Source organism: Manis javanica, chromosome X, assembly GCF_040802235.1.
Source record: "Manis javanica isolate MJ-LG chromosome X, MJ_LKY, whole genome shotgun sequence".
In the NCBI taxonomy this organism is placed as follows: domain Eukaryota; kingdom Metazoa; phylum Chordata; class Mammalia; order Pholidota; family Manidae; genus Manis; species Manis javanica.
In genome coordinates, this window is record NC_133174.1 from 29,163,707 (window position 1) to 29,182,427 (window position 18,721).

Consider the following 18,721-nt stretch of genomic DNA (forward strand, 5'->3'; position numbering starts at 1 on the left):
TTAGAGGTTGTTACTGAAACATCATGTGTCCCAAAAGGATATATTTTCTCTTCTCAAATGAGTATTATGGTATGGAAATTATCTTTCAAGTGTTGTCAAAACTATAATAGGAATTTTTATTTAAAAAATTAAGAAAGTAATTGTGACCTGTTCTTTATAAGCAATAGGTAACGTGAAAAAAAAATTTAAATAGCCTAGGAGGTAGACTTTATATTCATCACACATTTTACTTTATGAAAATATGAAGCATTAGCATCAGCAAGAACAGTTAACAAATTCTTATTCTAATAAATCCCAAATGATTTGGCTGGCAAGGATCAGCATAAAAGACTTGTTTCAGCCACAATTTAGAATTGATCGACAGACCAGCTGCGCTCAGAAATGACCCATTTGAAAATAATTTCCTATGCTGATGCGATTTGCTTTTCTTACCAGCAATATTGGCTTATATACTGATTCAATAAATGCATACTGGGTGGCGCCTCAAGCCCTCTTTTAGAACAGAAAAATAAAGTCGAATAAGACAGGTCTGGTCTTCAGGGAGTCCACCAACAAGTTGAAAAACACACACAAACGTTTGCAATTTGCAAAGAAAATGAATTTGGTATTATACATTATATGAAAAAAGTTATTTATGAGTTGATAGAAGAACATCACTATTTAGACAATATAGTGAACTTCATGGAAGAGAAGACATTTAAGGAGAATTATGAGGTACTAAACCCCTTTTTCTTATATACACTGTACTTTGCTTTTATTTATCATATACAAATTGGGCTCTGGAAAATGAATGAAATATTAATGGCCAAAGTCTAGACAAGAGGAAGAAGTTCCCTACAAGGGAAGGCGGCATGGAAAGAAAGGATGACAGAAGCAACAGAGACACAGAAAAGGGAAGCACAAGCCATGTGCGTGTGGATATGGGCCACAGAAGAGTGTGAATGAAGGTTGAAAAGCGTTGAAATATTTATCATTCTGCCTTGTTATTTCTTGCAGGCCTGCATTTTATGGCAGAAAGTATGGTACATGAGCTTAGGGCCTTCATCATTTGTCCTCGTATCCCAGAGCAGGTTGACTCAGAACAGTCAACTAAGTGAGAGAAGGCCCTGGTAGAGATATTTTTATGGGTCCTGATACTTACTAAAGTCTCACCAGAAGCTGGATTCTGGAGAGCCATGATTTCAAAATATTTTATTCTGCTGCACTGAATTAGCAATTAGAATCAAAGCAAGTCTCAAAGGAAAGGAGAATACATCACAGACTAAGTGTATACCCTGAGGACAGTACATAATCCTCCTTATCCATGAAGGATACATTCCAAGACCTCCAGTGGTACCAAGCCCCATATATACTGTTTTCTCCTATACATACCTACCTATGATAAAGTTTAATACATAAATTAGGCACAGTAAGAGATTAACAATGTAAAAATGCATATAGGAAATCTCATTTAATATGGAGTCTGGAAGCCCTGAACGCCGAACTCTCCTGCACATACCGCGCACCACAGTCTGCAAAACCGGCAGGAAGAAGGAACATAATTCTAATCTTGACAAGGGAGAACACTTTTCACATAGGAATTTTATCTCCTGCTTTTAAGAAGAGGGGAAATCTCTCTCTGCTCTGGCAACTGCGCACTAACCACCGATTGTAGCCAATGAGAAGCCTCCACAACCTTAAACTCTTGCTCTCCTCAGTGACCTTTTGTTTAAAACAACCCTCCCCAATTTCCTCCTAAAGCCTAATAAAAGCTGACCTTCCTTTTGTTTCTTCCGACTTGCCTACTGTTTGCCAGAGTTTGCTTGTACCAAACTGCAATTCCTCTGCTACTCCCGAAAAAATCCGTTTGCTGGTAAAATAACTGGCAGTTTTATTTTTAAGGTTGACAACAATAGCTAGTAATAAGATAGAACAATTATAATAACACACTGTAATAAAAGTTAAGTGAATGCGGTCTCTCAAAATATCTTATTGCACTGTACTCACCCTTCTTGTGGTGATGCCAGGTGATAAAATGCCTGTGTACATGATGAGATGATGGAAGGTGATGATGTAAGCATCGTGACGTAGCGTTAGGCTGCCATTGGCATTCCAACGATTCATCAGAAAGAAGACCCTCTGCTTCCGGAATAACTGAACCTGAGGAAAGTGGGGGCACTGTAGTAACCTGCCTTAATCCTCTTGCTCTAGATCAGACTTTGAACGTTTTTTATGCCATCAGACTATTGGTAGTTTGGTGAAACCTATGCCTCTTTGCAGAATAGGGTGCTGGAAACACATTAAATAACATGCAAAAATTACAGAAAAAACAATAATATTCCAATAGATTATCACAGAGGAAAAAAATTTTTTAATGTATTAAAATGTGTACTTCATTAACACAATGCTTAATAAGAGCTAATGGTGGGGCTAATGACCCATACTTTCAAAGTAGTGGTGAATATAAAGAATATTTCAAGATATTTTCAACAACTGAAATGTGGTATAAATATATCTGTGCCCCTTTGGTGACCAAATTATAGGTACAGCTAATAATACTGTGGTTTAGAAATGCTGTGTTAAAGTTAAAAGTCAGTGAAAATAACGGAGTTTCACGTATCTACTTTGTTCTTGGACCTCAGGTTAGGGTTCCTTGGTTAAGATACTCCTAAATTTCCCAGAGGCAAAGCAGTACAAAATGCAGCAAACATTCTATTTTTATTACCTTCTAGACAGCCACTTATCCCTTTTTTCAACTCCTGGACACAGAGAAGATGGGATAAATATAAAACTTGATCTTCGCATGTGACTACCCGTAAAGGTGTTTTCTGTTCCATCTGCAGGGCATAGATGATACTAGTTTTGTAAACAGGAGAGTTCATTACTAACATTCTAGACTCAGGAACATTAATCAGGTAAAAATAGAATTTTCTCAAGACAAATTATTTTATCAGATTTTATTCTGGCACTTATGAAGTAATGCTAATAACAATAATTAGCTTTAAAAACAAGTAAATAGAAATTCTTAGGTTCTCAAAGATTTTCTAACCCATTTGCCATGAATAGTTTCCTGGGTTTGAAAGAGGCTTTTTTGGAGGATGAAGCACGTTTTTGATTTATTAAAAAAACCACTTACATTAGCTGCTCTCCAACTAACTAGGTAAGGAAAGGTAATGGAAATAAAGTTCAAATTAGTCTGCTTTTCTGCTCACTATGATAAGGACTGAAGGACCCAAGATTACAAGTATTGAAAAAAATGAGGCTTAGAGATTTTATTAGGTTACTATGGCTACTTAAGAAATAACATCAAATTTCGTGGCTTAAAACAGCACAAAATATTATCTTCTATTTCCATAGGTAACAGGTCTTATGGAAGTCACACTGTGCTACAATCAAGGTATTACAGCAGGGCCACACTTCTTCTGAAGCCTTAGGGGAGACTGTCTCTTTGCTTTTTCCATCTTCTAGGAGCCTTTGTAATCGTTGGGTCACAGTCCCCTGTCATGAGCCAGCAATGATTCTTCACATCACATCACTTTGCCCACCCTTCTGTTACCAGGTCTCCTTCTGGTGCCTCCCTCTTCTACTTATGAAGACCCTTGTGTTTACATTGAGCCCACTGGATAATGCAGGAGAATCTCTTCATCATAACATCAGCTGATTAGCAACCTTAATTCAATCAGCAACCTTCATTCTTCTGTGCTGTGTAACCTAATATATCCACAGGTTCTGAGGATTAGGAAATGGGCAATTTTGGGCAGCCATTATTCTGTTTACTACAGAGATGATCTGTGGGTTTTGACTAGGCAGTCTAGCCCAGAGCTCCATTGTCAAAGAGAAGGCAATGAAGATGTGTATGAAGAAATCTGTATTCTTTTCTGTTCTGCCCACTTTACGTATGGGTCTCTCTTATAAATGCTAAAATATCTAAATATTATATCTACGGCAGCCTTAAAGTGAGGTGTATATCAAACCCTCAAAACACATATAAATATCAGTGTTATTTTTTTTTCTTTTTATTTGAACTGCTAACCAAATATCTGTGGGTAGAAGTAAAACACATAATAATGATGAGATGGGGTATATAACCTCATTAAGAATGTGGTGTTAAAAGACAGTGTTATGCATAAAAATCAAATGGAAAGAGTAATGATATTGTGGTAAGAAGTACTTTTGGAAATAGTATATTTATACAGCACCAAATTCAGGCAAAAGTACGTGTCTGGGCAGCGCTGACAGGTTTTGAAAACCAGGGAATCATTTAAGGGAGGTAGTTGTTTGAGGCTGTCATCTGCTAATTACTTTTCAGAAATGCAACCAGAGTTTACAGCTGCACAAGTCTCTTTCTAACTTTATGAGAAAAGAACAAATGTGGAAAACACAAGCTGATAGAAGGGAATTTTTTAGGGAAGCAAGTTCTAGAACCAATTTTGGAGAGAGTACCTATTTAGTCCTATACTTTGAGTCTTTGGATTGAAGCTTATTATTATTGCTGCTATTATTATCAAATTGATACTTCTCTTCACTGCTGGAAAGTGAAAATGTACCATTTTACTAAAAAGTGAGTGGTGGAAATATGAATAACTGTTAATATCCTTTTTGGATTTTTCTTATTTCTTTTAAACCTTTAAAACAATATAAAAGATCAAATGATATATGATAGACATCTATGGTCTTCACATATCATATTGTAGGTAGCCATAGTTTTTAAGAATCTGTAAGATTTAACTGAGACAGAGAATTGTTTTTCAGTCTTGTTTGTGTGGTTGATACTGATTTCCTATTTACTTATAGCAGTGATGCTGTGAGTAGCAGTGAACACGATGTTGCCGAGGGCTGTTTCCATGCCCCACCTGCTGTAGAAACCTTTATTTGAGCACCTCAAGCAAAAGCATTTATTTGTTTTCATGTCTGCCTGTTATGTGCGTAGCACAGTAGCATGAAATACTCACCAAAGTATGGTTAAGACAAGAGGCAGAATGGCAAGTCCTGGGGATTGTCGGCTAAAAGGGAGGCCGAAGTGTTGCTCCTCAACCTTTTCTGTTCATGACTCTTTGGAGGGCTCTGCCCACATCTTTTCTTTTGATATGGAGCCTTAGTTTCTTCACCTGTGAGGAATGTGTTTAGATATATGCCCCTTATGTCTCTTTTGTTTATTCTTAACTGTTGAAACCTATTTAGGTGACAGGCATGCTTAGAATGGTAAGGAGAGTACAGATTTGCCTTCCTTAGATGTAGAAAAGATGGATAGAATGATGGCTAGGACAATGGGTAGGGGAATGTTCTGGTTGCTATTGCTGCAGAATAAGCCACCCAAATGTAGCAGTATTAAACGAAGTAAACCAAAGACAGTTATTATCTTTCACACTTCTGGAACGACTGGGCTCATCTAGGTGCCTCTTGCTCAGGGTGTCTCTTGTAGTTGCGGTCAGATGGAGGCTGGGGCTTGAGTCATCCCAAAGCTTTCCTCATTCCCATGCTGATGGTTAATGCTGCCTTTTGGCTGGGACCTCAGCAGGGATTGTTGGCCTGGATACTTACAGGTGGCCTCTCCATGTGACCTAGGCAATTTCACAGAATGACAGTTTGGTCCTAAAAACAAGTGAGACAAAAAGATAGAGAATTTGAGGGAAGTTTCTTAAAATTTCCTGATCTACTGTCAGAAACCACACTGCTTCAATTCTGCTACATTGTAGCATACTATTTGTTAGGATCAAGTGATTAAAGCCAGCCCACTGTATCACCACATTAAAGGCAGTATCAAGGAATTTGTGGATATGCTTTCAAACCACTAGCAAGAGAAGTATGTATATATTTGAGTACATTAAACAGACCTTTATTTCCAGTTCAAATTTTCAATTACATCTTGTACTGTGAACTATTACATAGTGAACACTGAAGATTCATGGGTGACTCCTTTGCTATGCATATGCAGGCTAATTTTTAACAGTAGTGAAGTTCCCTTTGTAATGAAATTCTTTAATATGAGAGGGGAGCAATCATGCATTTTGTTATATCAAGATTGAGCTGGAATCATCCATACTTTCATTAACAAATGTATCATCTTCTAATCTTGTCTGTTAATGCTTTGAAGATTTTTCTGGATCCCAAAAATGTCCGCTAATTGAAACAGCTGCTTTCCTTAAACAGCTTTTATTAAAAAATAGGCAAACAATCTCTGCTCTATGTTTTGGCAGAAGTTAAGTCCAATTTGATCAGAGAGATCACCTACTCCGTTCATACTTTTAACCTGGGAGTGAGACAGACTTCAAACCTGAGGCTCTACTTTCTCTTTTTTAAATTTTGGTATCATTATTGTACAATTACTTGAACAACATTATGGTTATTAGACTCCTCCTATTATCAAGTCCCCACCACATACCCCTTTACAGTCACTGTACATCAGCGTAGTAAGATACTATAGAATCACTACTTGTCTTCTCTGTGTTATACTGCCTTTCCCGTGTCCCCCCCGCCCCACTACATTATGTGGGCTAATCGTAATGCCCCCTTTTCCCCCTTGTCCCTCCCTTCCCACCCATCCTCCCCAGTCCCTTTCCCTTTGGTAACTGTTAGTCCATTCTTGGGTTCTGTGAGTCTGCTGCTGTTTTGATCCTTCAGTTTTTTCTTTTTTCTTACACTCCACAGATTAGTGAAATCATCTGATACTTGTCTTTCTCCACCTGGCTTATTTCACTGAGCATAATACCCTCTAGCTCCATCCATGTTGTTGCAAATGGTAGGATTTGTTTTCTTTTTATGGCTGAATAATATTCCATTGTGTATATGTACCACCTCTTCTTTATCCATTCATCTACTGATGGACACTTAGGTTGATTCCATTTCTTGGCTATCGTAAATAGTGCTGAGATAAACATAGGGGTGCATATGTCTTTTTCAAACAGCGCTCCTGAATTCTTAGGGTAAATTCCTAGGAGTGGAATTCCTGGGTCAAATGGTATTTCTATTTTCAGTTTTTTGAGGAATCTCCATATGGCTTTCCACAATGGTTGAACTAATTTACATTCCCACCAGCAGTATAGGAGGGGTTCCCCTTTCTCCACATCCTTGCCAACATTTGTTGTTGTTTGTCTTTTGAATGGTGGCCATCCTAACTGGTGTGAGGTGATATCTCATTGTGGTTTTAATTTGCATTTCTCTGATGATTAGCGAAGTGGAGCATCTTTTCATGTGCCTTTTGGCCATCTGAATTTATTCTTTGGAGTAGTGTCTGTTCAGATCCTCTGCCCATTTTTTAACTGGCTTATTTGCTTTTTGTTTGTTGAGGTATGTGAGCTCTTTATGCAATTTGAATGTCAACTCCTTATCAGATATGTCATTTATGAATATATTCTCCCATATTGTAGGATGTATTTTTGTTCTACTGATGGTGTCCTTTGCTGTACAGAAGCTTTTCAGCTTGATATAGTCCCATTTGTTCATTTTTGCTTTTGTTTCCCTTGCCTAAGGAGATATGTTCATGAAGAAGTTGCTCATGTTTATGTCCAAGAGATTTTTGCCTATGTTTTCTTCTAAGAGTTTTATGGTTTCATGACTTACATTCAGGTCTTTGATCCATTTTGAGTTTACTTTTGTGTATGGAGTTAGACAATTATCCAGTTTCATTCTCTTACATGTAGCTGTCCAGTTTTGCCAACACCACTGAAGCTCTACTTTCTTCTCTTTGACATCCACACGTGCTCCTACGGTGAGAGCAGCAAAGAGGTGAGACTAGAACTGTGGTCTGTATTTTCAGCATGGGCTGCCACTTTAACAGAGCAATGCAGTACAGGTGACTTACAGGCAGCAGGAGTTCTTGGGAAGTGTGGATTATATACTGGGACCAATAGCTCCTCTCTCAGAAGCTGCTGTAGAAGTTCACAGATGAAAGCCATAATTCAGACAATACATCTACATTTCCATTTCCAGGAGTCACAGAGGCAAAAAGTCAGTAATCTAGCCTTGACTGCACCTACCTGTCTCAGTTATATTTAGGAGAGCTAACAACAGAGATGAGAGTGACACTGGTATACCACTGATTGAAAAACTCAATCTACCCCATGCCTCATCCAGCTTCTATTTCTGACTGATCTCCCTTCCCTTTTTATTTTTTATTTTTTCCAGCTTTATTAAGATATAGTAAGTTTATTAACAACATACATAAGTTTAAGGTGTACAAGGTGATGATGATTAAATATTGTTTTACATTGCAAAATGATTGCCACAACAAGGCTGGCTAACACTTCCATTCCCTTACATAATTACCAGTTTTTTTGTATGTGTAGCGATAACATTTATGATCTACTTTCTTAACAACATTCAAGTAAATAATACAGCACTGTTAACTACAGTCATCATGCTGTCCCTTAGATTCCCCAGGTCATAGTCATCTTACAGCTGAGAGTTTGTATCCTTTGACCAACATTTTCCTATTTCCTCCCTTCTATTTCCCCCACCCCCAGCCCCTAGCACCCACTATTCTATGGTTTCTAAGAATTCAGCTTTTTTCGATTTGACATATAAATGAGAGCTAGACTAATTGTCTTTCTCCATCTGACTTATTTCACTTAGCATAGTGTATTCAAGGTGCATCAACGTTGTCTCAAAAGGCAGGATTTCCTTCTTTCTCAAGGCTGAATAATATTCCTGTGTGTATGTGTGTGTGTGTGTGTAAAGCACATCTGCTTTATCCACTCATCTCTTGATGGACACTTAGGTTGTTTCAACTTGTTGGCTCCTGTGAATAATGCTGCAATAAACATGGGGGTACAGATATCTCTTTCAGATGGTATTTCATTTCCTTCAGATATATATCCAGAAATGGATAGTATGAAAATTTTAACAATATTAACTCTTTCAATCCATGAACACAGGATATCTTTTCATTTACTTTTGTCTTCTTTAATTTACTTAGTATCTTACAGTTTTTGGTGTGCACATCTTTCATTTTCTAGGTAAAATTTATTTTTAAGTATTTTATTGTTTTTGATGTTCTTCCAAATGGGATTGCTTATTTTATTTTTTTAATATTTTGGCAAGATTTTAAATTGGTGAAGCCACTAGGGAAAACATTATGGAGTTTCCTCAAAAAAATAAAAAATAGAACTACCATATGATCCAGCAATCCCACTTCTGGGAATATTCCAAAGGAAATGAAAACACTGTATCAAAGAGATACCTGCACCCCCATGCTTACAGCATCATTATTTACGATAGCCAAGACATGAAAACAACCTGCATCCATTAATGGATAAATGGATAAAGAATATGTAATTGACACACATACACACACACACACACACACACACACACACACAATGGATTATTATTCAGCCACAAAAAGAAGGAAATCCTGCCATTTGTGACACCACGGGTGGACCCAGAGGGTATCATGCTAAGTGAAATAAGTCAGAGAAGACAAATATTCACTTATACAAGATCTCACTTCTACACAGAATCTAAAAATAAACTCATGGAAAAAGACATCAGATTTGTGGTTATCAAAGAGAACAGGGGTTGGGGAGTGAGGGAATTGGATGAAGGTGGTCCCAAAGGTACAAATTTCCAGTTATAAAATAAATAAGTACTGGGGTGGTAATGTACATGATGACTATAGTTAACAGTGCTTGTAGTATATCTGAAAGTTGCTTATAGAGTAAATCTAGAAGTAAAGCGAAAAGTTCCCATGAAATGGAAAAAAACATGTTTTTTCTTTTTGGTATCTGTATGAAATGATGGATGTCAACTAAACATCATGGGAATCATTTCATAATGTATGTAAGTCAAATAATTATGCTGTACACCTTTAAACTCATACAGTGTTGTATGTCAATTATATCTCAATAAAATTGGGAAAGAACAACAGGGTGGTCCTTGGCAAGAGCTGCAGGAGGTCTGCAGTGGCTTCAAGGGCTGTTGGGCTCCTCAGCATTGCCTCCAGTTCCAGCAACTGGGGACCAGACAGACAGAAATGGAGACCTGAGCTGGAGGTGTGTACACACTGGGCTGCAGGGCCGAGCTGCAGGTGCCTATATGGTAGCAGCAGCCTATTGCAGACATATACAGAGTGGCAGGGGCCATGGCAAGCAGTGAGGGCCAGGGCCAACTGCTGGCATCCTGGCAGTTGTGTGGGCCCTGGCTGTTGGCGTGCACCCTCCTGGCTGCAAGGTGTTGCCTTAGGCACATGCATAGCAGTGGAGGCTGGTGAGTGGAGGCAGGCTGGCAAGGAGAAGGTGCACAACTGGAGGAGCTAGCTCCGGGTGAGCCCAGCAGTGCCAGCCAGTGACAGGAGACAGGGCTGCATAGGAGCCCCCAAGCAGCTGTGGGGCCCTGGCTGTCAGCACGTACTCCTGTGGCTGCAGGGGATCCCCACAGGCACACACAGGGCAGTGGAGGCGGTGAGGGGATTGGGCTAAGAGCATGCTGATGCCTAGCTGGAGGGGCCAGCTGCAGGCGAGCCTAGTGGTGCAATCCAGTGATTGGAAATCGGGCCAAATCTGGGTCCAAAGCAGGTTTGGGGGCCTTGGCTGTTGGTATGCACTTTTGTGGCTTCAGGATCTTGTCACACGGATGCGCAGAGGAGTAGAATCTGTCAAGTTAAATAAAAAAGTAAACTAAAGCAAGTTTGAGTTAACAGAAGTTGAGTTTACTCCGGAGGAGCAGCGAAATTGCAATTTGGGACACGCATGCTGTAGCACAGCTTCAGGCGACTCCGGTGAGGGTTTCGGGTGGACTGTAGTTATGGGCAAGGAAGGCAAAGAGGGGGCAGGCCAGCCCGAGTCCCAGCAGTAAGTTCATTGGCTTGAAGGATGGGAAGACAGTCTCTTAGCTCTTAACTTCTGTTCTTTCAAGGGCACACACATGTGATTCTCTATTTCATATTGTCTGGCTCCATTTTAGACTGAAATCCTTTCCCAAGTTCAATGCCTTGTGCAATGGTGGAGTCCAAGTGTACAGCAGGACAGGGTAGCCTCAAATGTGCAAACGGTGACAGGTGTCACCTACGAGGGTCTAGGCTGACCCAGCCGCAGAGCTCTGGGCTGGCTGTAGGCCTGTATTCCAGGCTCCGAGGTAGGGTAGAGGTGGAGTGAGGGAGCAGGGGGAGACTTAAGTGGCTGGCATCAGTGAATGCAAATACCTGGAGGATGAAAACTGGTGAATTCAGCAGGGTGTCCATGGTGGCCGTGTAACCATGAGTGGTCGGGTGCCCTGCTGCCCGATTCAGCCAATATACTGAGAGGCAGAGCATTGAGTAGATAAAGAGCTTTATTCAAGAAGCTGGCAGGTTGGAAGATGGGAGGACTATTGTCCTAAAGACCCATCTTGCCAGCCTGGTACAGTAGAGAGTTATACAGGATAACTGAGTGGAAAACGGGAAGGGGCATTTTTCAACCATTGTGTAGCCAACAGACTTGAGGGCGCTTACACAGTCATCGTTTTTGTGCAACCCAGGACCTGACACATATTCCTGGACTGTTTCATGATCACCAGGTATAGTTATTCCTGCAAATCTAAAAGGGAGCATTGATTAAGGGTCTTATGGCTCTTTTCAGTTCCCCTCCTTAGGTTGTCTTTTAACTTTTCCCATTTCCAAATTCCGGGAACAAAACAGACCCCCAAGGACCACTGCCACCTTTACTCAACCTCATCCTGCTATTGTCGCCTGCAGGAGCTAGAGTTGCTCTTAATGCTTTTAGGCCCAGTTACAGCTGTCCTGGCCATGGGTTCCTTCAAGTGGCAAAAGCTGCTGCGGTCCTCTGCAGAGCAGGTCCCTGGGAAGCGCAGCTCCTCCCTGGGAAGCGCAGCTCCTCCCACTGTGTGGTTGATATTGGTAGCCCCTAATCTTCTTCTTCCTTGTCCCTAACCATCTCTCCATGGCTCAGCTTTGGCGATCTCGGGTAGGTAGAAACAAGGCTGGGGAAACTGGTCACTCACCTTGCTCTCCCTTTGCAGCTGGGAAGTTCCCTCCTGGCACTGGGGGATGGAAGGATGCAGCCAAACTGAAGCTATTCTGTTTTCCCTTTTTGTGTGGGTTATTGTCAGGATTTTGTTGTTGTTGTTGTTCTGCTGTGTTACTGAAGATGTTTGAGTGGAATCTTGAGCTCTTCCAGAGATGTTCTTGCTTGCAGCTAGCTAACTGCTGATCTTTGTCCAGGGGCAGGAGCTGGGGTCTTTCACTTCACCATTTTGGTGACATCACTTTCCTTTTCTAGCTTTAGGAGTGGAATATTTTATCTTATTATTTTCAGCCTTAAGTATATAAAAGTGTATAGATTTTCTGAAAAATACTGCTTTTGTTTTCTTTTGCAAATGTTAAAGCTCATATGGAAGAGCAAATATCAGAGAATAACGAAACATACACAAAAGGGAAAGCATAATGAGGACGCGGATAGATACTGCACCTGATTGGAAAATGTTACAGGGTTAACAGAAATCTTCCTCACATCGTATTGCATAATAAATCCTAATGTGTTTTACTGATCTGAAAATTGAAACAATATATAGTTTTGGCCTTATATTCCCTATGTATAAAATGGAGAAAACAATCATGTTAGCTACAGTACAGGCTGTTGTAAGGAAAGTGATGCATGAAAATTGCTCCACCATAATGATAGTTGCTAACATTCATTGAATGTTTGCAGCACTCAATAAATATAACTTGCCATCGCTATTATTATAATGCATTATTCACATGAAATAATTAAAATTGCTCTTGCAGATGATATATTCGATTGGATTTGAAACAACACGTATAAAGATCCAAAACGACCATAGAAACAAGAGAAGCAAGTGAAAGACAGGTCAGAGATTCAGGAACAGGTGTTTGTTTTGGCAGTCAAAGGGATTACATCATTATCATGAGACAACATGAGAAAATTTCGTGAGGGTTTCATGTGAAGATGCAGGTTGTAACTGGAAACTCTGCATAATACTGGAACTTTAAAATAGGTGTATGCTTGTAAAATAAGTGATTAGATGAAACCCAACAATCAGCTTATAAACGCTACTTTGTGTCTTTATGTGATCATGAGATGGGAAAAAGCATCTCCCAAAGAGTAATGTTGGGTCTGTTCATGGACTGTACTTTTGGTTTGTATTATCCCACCTGGATGGATCAGCAATGCCAAACCAAGAACTTTACGTAAAAATTCGTCTAGGGACTGTGATATCTCCTGGGATTACTGGGCAAAGCAAACATTAAACAATTCAAGAGAGGCACTCACATAATCCAGGATGCATGCAGTGGGGTGAGGAAAGTCTCAAAACATGAACACGAAATAAAAAGTTACAAAGCGCAGAAGGAAGCAGTCCATCAAAAGGAAGAATCATGGATCCAATAGTCAGAAGGAGACCCCAAATCACATGGAAGAATAACACACGATTGTGAGAGAAAATATAATACAAACATTTTTAAAATGAATGAAGGCATAAATAAATGAAATTAAAATATAATGAAAATGGCCCAACTTAAAAAAAAGGCAAAATGAGAAAAGAATATAAAAGAAACTCTAAAGTGAAAAATACAGGCACTGAATTTTTAAAAAATATTCAGTGGACGCAGGAAGATCGTGATAGTTGTATATGATGACAGAAATAGAGAACTGTGACAAAACTTTGAGTAAACTATCCAGAATTCAGTACGGGAAGATATAGGTGAAAAGTATAAAGGAGATGTTCAGAGACATGGGGGATACTATGAAGTCTGAGCTAGATTGCGTGGGACCTAATGTTGAATTATATGGATACCTTAGGGCAGCATGCTCTAACTCAGTTCACGGTTTCCCCCTAACAAGCGCCCCTTGGTTAGCTCTTGCGCCTAGGTGTGTACCATCAGAAAGGTAGGTCATGTGCCCAGAGGAGGGTCATGTGCCAGTGCGGGAGGCAGGGTCAGTTCAGTAGGGAATTCTTGTGTCACGGGCACCTGAAATATGGTTGGGAGTAGACATGTTCTCCTGGATCCTTGGGCTCCTTGCCCTATGGGGAGTGGCAAAGACCAAAGAAGGGTAGAGAGAGGCCCTGGCAGTCATGAGGCCTAGGACGACCACCTCACTTGATCTTTTGGAGGGATGTCTTAAATTGTGTATTCCTGGAAGCAGACACAGAGACTAAGCATTGAGAACTGTGTATTTAAGAGATGATCTCAAGCATAGGTAGGGGAGTGGGAGACAGTGAAGAGAGGAGACCAAGTCGGAGGATGTTAATGAGTAGAGTACTGCTATGGGGAACTGGGGCTTCATCACACTGGGAACCTCTGGAAGAATTCCAACAAAAGGGCAAGGAAGTTGGGTGACTTTTCTGCCAATTTCCATCCATCATTGGTTAAGAACTGTTCCCGCAGGCTTTACTGCCACTTCTGGCCTGATCCATACATGGGCTGAACACCCTCCTGTGGCCAGAGAAAGCCCTCAAGGAGAAACAAGTTTTCCAAAAAGCCACTGATTTACAGGGAAGATTTAAATGCCAAGGGAAATGGCAGGGCCTGGACAGCATCTGCTGCAGTGCAGAGTTGGGAAGGAATGAGAAAACATGTCCCTAAAGAGAATGCTGGTATGGTGGCACAATGTGCCAGTAACAATTCCAAGTGTTCAAAGGGATCAAAACAGTTTCTGTCTCTGCTACTTTACCTGTAGGGGGTGCAGATAAGTGGTGAATGAATCTCTGAACCCAGAAATGGCTTCTTAATTGTAATATATAACATGTAATTATATAAAATATAATACTCCTGTTTATGTGTATTACATGAATCGATCATTGTGGATGTTTAAGAAAAGATACATTATTTTATCAATATGTCTTCAAAAATAGAACAATCGTCTTTATAAATTGCACTGTTACATGGTGGATGCCTTTTTTGGACATATCAGGGAGAGGGGCTGGCGCTGTGCATTCCTTACGGTCTTTGCTCAGGAACATTTCATGAGTTGGAAAATGTACACTTAAGAATGTCCTTGGCTTTCACTTTCACACTCAGTATCATCAGGAAATGAAGATTTTTAGGGAAAAGGGAATGGTGTATAACATAAAGCTTGTGACAGAAGCTTTGTGTGTGAGCTTGCACACTTCTATTTTTGTACACTATGAAATAGCTAGTGATTATCTTTGATAACATTAATAATTACTGTGGAAGTGTTTACATTTCCTATTTTAAACATTTCATTTTATTTAAATTTCCTATTCTAAAGTCTCTCATTTCAATCTGTTCATACGTGAGAAATGTCAGGTATATGTTTTCTGGACTTCTGTTAAAACAACGTATTTTGATGAAACAATTCTTTCTGCTGATTCGCTCTAATGAGATTGCCACAACCCAATGACTTCTCTCAGAATGAAAGTAATCAATGAACAAAGATGATAAAATGTGCCTGGAGTCCTTTTTTGCCAAAAGAAAATTATATTCTAAAATTATATTTGTACTTGAGTAGGATGGAATAAAAATAGCAATATTATGACAGTCTTTGAGAATAACTGCTTATTTCCCCGACAGACCAGCTGAGAATCTTGGGGCTTTAGTTAGACACAGTATGGATTTCAACTGTGTATTGCCGATGGGTGTTAATACATAACAAAATTATCATATGGAATATGCATCTAGCAGTATATAACATATAATGTATGCTATGTAATATATAATTAATATGCAGGATATAATTAGTGATATAAAATACAGTTCATACATATAACATACTATAAATAGATTCAAACCTTTCATTGTTGTACAAAGAATTTAAAGCGATTAATACTCTTGCAGGAGTGACTGATTTTCTTGACACATAATCAGTGCATTTGAAAACAACATCGCCATCTTTAATGTTTGATGTGTTAAATGTTTCTTATAGTAGTGAATTAAATTTATACCTAATCAGTCTCATTGTCATGATACTTGTCTGACTGATAGGTTTGACTTTATTTCTAGGTTTCCGGAGAATTTTCTGACATGGAATTAGGCCTTAGGACACTTTTTACCATTTGCTGTTGATTGATTACTTACATATATTGGCAGTAAATGGGAGGCAAAGTACAATAGCAAAATTTGTATTATGTTTTTATATTGTATCCTACCCTAAGGGGTGAGGAGATTTTTATGACTATACTCTGATTTCATTCAGATTATAAAAATGGTAACTTACAGATGAAATGTGACATTGCATGAAAGGGAAAGAACAGCATAGATAGGTGAAACCAAGGATAGCCTGCCCAGCCAGCTTGAGGCCTTGAAGAAATTGATGCTTTCCATGGGTAAACAGCAGGGTAACAAAAAGTCTTCCACAGAGCAAGGATAATCGTTTAGGGTATGTTGCCCAGCTGTTGCACCTCCCAGCCTTTTTAGCAACGTACTCTGATCCTTGTGTTAACTTCCATGTTTAAAGGAATGCGATTGTTACTCAATAATCTTGGACATGTAGATAATTCACAGTAGAGATTATAGGCTTGAAGAAAACTGGCAAGTGAACAAAGCACTTTTTATAACAAAATGTATATATTCCATTCTTTATTATTCAAGATTTAACATATTTCAACTCAGCAGCCTAGCAGAGTTTAACAAATATGCTTGTTTCGGAGTGCTTCACCATGGTGAATAACAGTTATTTGGATGCAGGAAGCTTATTGGCTCCTTGCCAGAAATTATTTGACAGTTGCCTTGCTTATTGTGGAATTAGATAATACAAAATATTAAAAAATATCGAGGAGGAAACTTTGAGCACTTCTGTATATACATTGGATATAAATGATGCATTAGTCTAGATGTATTTGCAGGAAACACTACATATCCTTATCCTGCAGTGATTGGACATTCTGTGAGTGGTCTAGAAGTACGATTTGAAGATACAGTCCTCCTTTAGAAAATTAATAGCACACTTGAATAAAAAAAGGGTCATTACATTGTTCTTGTCTCCTGCTCTCAGTCAGATTAAGCCAGCATTTTAAAGTATTTATGTGCTGTACTCACAAATATAATTTGTATAAATATAAGAGGGAGAACAAAAGTCTGGAGTGGAGGAAAAATAAAAATCTTCTAAGATATTATGGTGAAGATAAGATACGAGAGCGGAGGGGACCGATCAACGCCAAGGTCACTGGGGAGTTACAGGAAGCTTTACCTTACAGGTGTTGAAGGAGCCCTTGGAGCCATAGTCCAGTCAGAAAATTGTATAATAAAAATCAGACCGAGGGGCAGAAACATCTGAATGTCATGCTAAAATACTGAAAATCAGTGATTTATTCATTCATTCAATTCACGTTGATGAGCTATATGTTCCAGAGTCTGTGTTTGGCACTAAATATAACAAAATGAACAATAAGGACAGATGGTAGAAATCAAAAATTGTGATTGGGGAAAAAAAATTATCAAGATTTTGCTACATAGATGGGAGGTCGAAAAAAAGACATATTGAAATTAGGGCATTTTCAAGAAGTTAAATTATGTGATTTTGACAGTTTAATTTAGGGACAATAAAAGTAGGAAATGATTCTTGATACTATGAGAGGAGATCGTCTCTTCAGGGAAAGGAGGAATTAAGGACTAAACATGGCGAGCTGAGAGACGTGCATCCTGACCTTACGTAGAAGAGTACAAAGAGACTCAATGTGACTATGAAAAGAAAAGATCATATTTGGTGAGAAAGGAAATGCCATTTGGAGTTGTCAAAAACCCCTTCCAGTGTACATACTTAATACTATTTTCTATTTTCCCCCTCTACAGAGACATATTTTCTTTATCTTATCTGACTACATTAATTTTATGCTTATTTTTCAACATAGAGCAATGTCATAGCATGGTGAATTTCATAATACCATACGTTTCTTCTTTAAAGTGAAATGCACTTATTGAAGCAGAATTTGAGTATGACGCTCATGTTCAGTGCTTCCTTTATTTCTCTAGTTGGATGAAACTGAATACAGGCAAATGTACTGAAAACACACTCATGAATTTTGGTTAAAGGTAAATTGTTTAATTAAGATGAGTTATATACAAAAAAATGACATACTTAAAATAACATCCCCTAGACGGTAAAACATTTTGCTCATCAAGAAGCAGAGCAAATAATAATTTTCAAATTAACAGGTCATTCATCTGGACCTTATGAGAGAACAAAGTAAATTATTACAAAGACAATGTGAAATCTAATAGTAAAGTTGAAATATTAGTAATGCAATTGTTCTCATTTTAAATTTGGGTCAAGTTTATAATGAGAGAGCAAACAAGGTGAATATTAACTTAATAAAAACTAACAGCAGGAAGTGTCCTTTTGCTTGGCAGACAGTAAAGTACAGCATAAATAGGCAAAGGTTCAAACCCTTACACCAGCTCTTATTATCCCTGGGACAAGTCACTGAACTGCTCTCTACCTCAATTTTCTCATCTGGTGACATGTTCAATGAAGAACATATGATGATATATTTAATGCACTTAAGCCAGTGTCCAGAACATGAAAATGCTAATCAAAAATATTATTATGGTTTTCTACTGCTATTATTAATTCATCAGAGTAAAAAGAAATGACCAAAACAAACCAGGATACTCTGCTTTATTTGATTTATCACAAAGATTGCCAAGCACTGACTTTGGAGTTGAATACTAGTTATGAAACTTAGAAACAATCTACTTACCCTCTTTCAGCCTGTTTCTCAGGTTTCTTTTTCCTTAGGCATCAATGGTTGAGTTGACTCAGAATACTGCAATAGCAGGCACAAATTTTTATCTTATATTAAATAAGGAAATATAATAAATACTTCTCAGGGA

General features: G+C 38.7%; 1 protein-coding gene across 1 annotated transcript in view; it reads right to left on the reverse strand.

Annotated features, from left to right (window-relative positions):
• Positions 1 to 10,437: 10,437 nt before the first annotated feature.
• Positions 10,438 to 18,721, reverse strand: part of LOC140847516 (cilia and flagella-associated protein 47-like) — a 92,673-nt gene continuing 84,389 nt past the window's right edge. Inside the window, exons 11-13 of the mRNA XM_073228039.1 lie at positions 11,332 to 11,489; positions 10,980 to 11,211; positions 10,438 to 10,567 (exon numbers count right to left, since the gene is read on the reverse strand). Coding sequence (XP_073084140.1) covers positions 10,438 to 10,567; positions 10,980 to 11,211; positions 11,332 to 11,489 — 520 coding nt within the window. The remainder of the gene's footprint in view (positions 10,568 to 10,979; positions 11,212 to 11,331; positions 11,490 to 18,721) is intronic.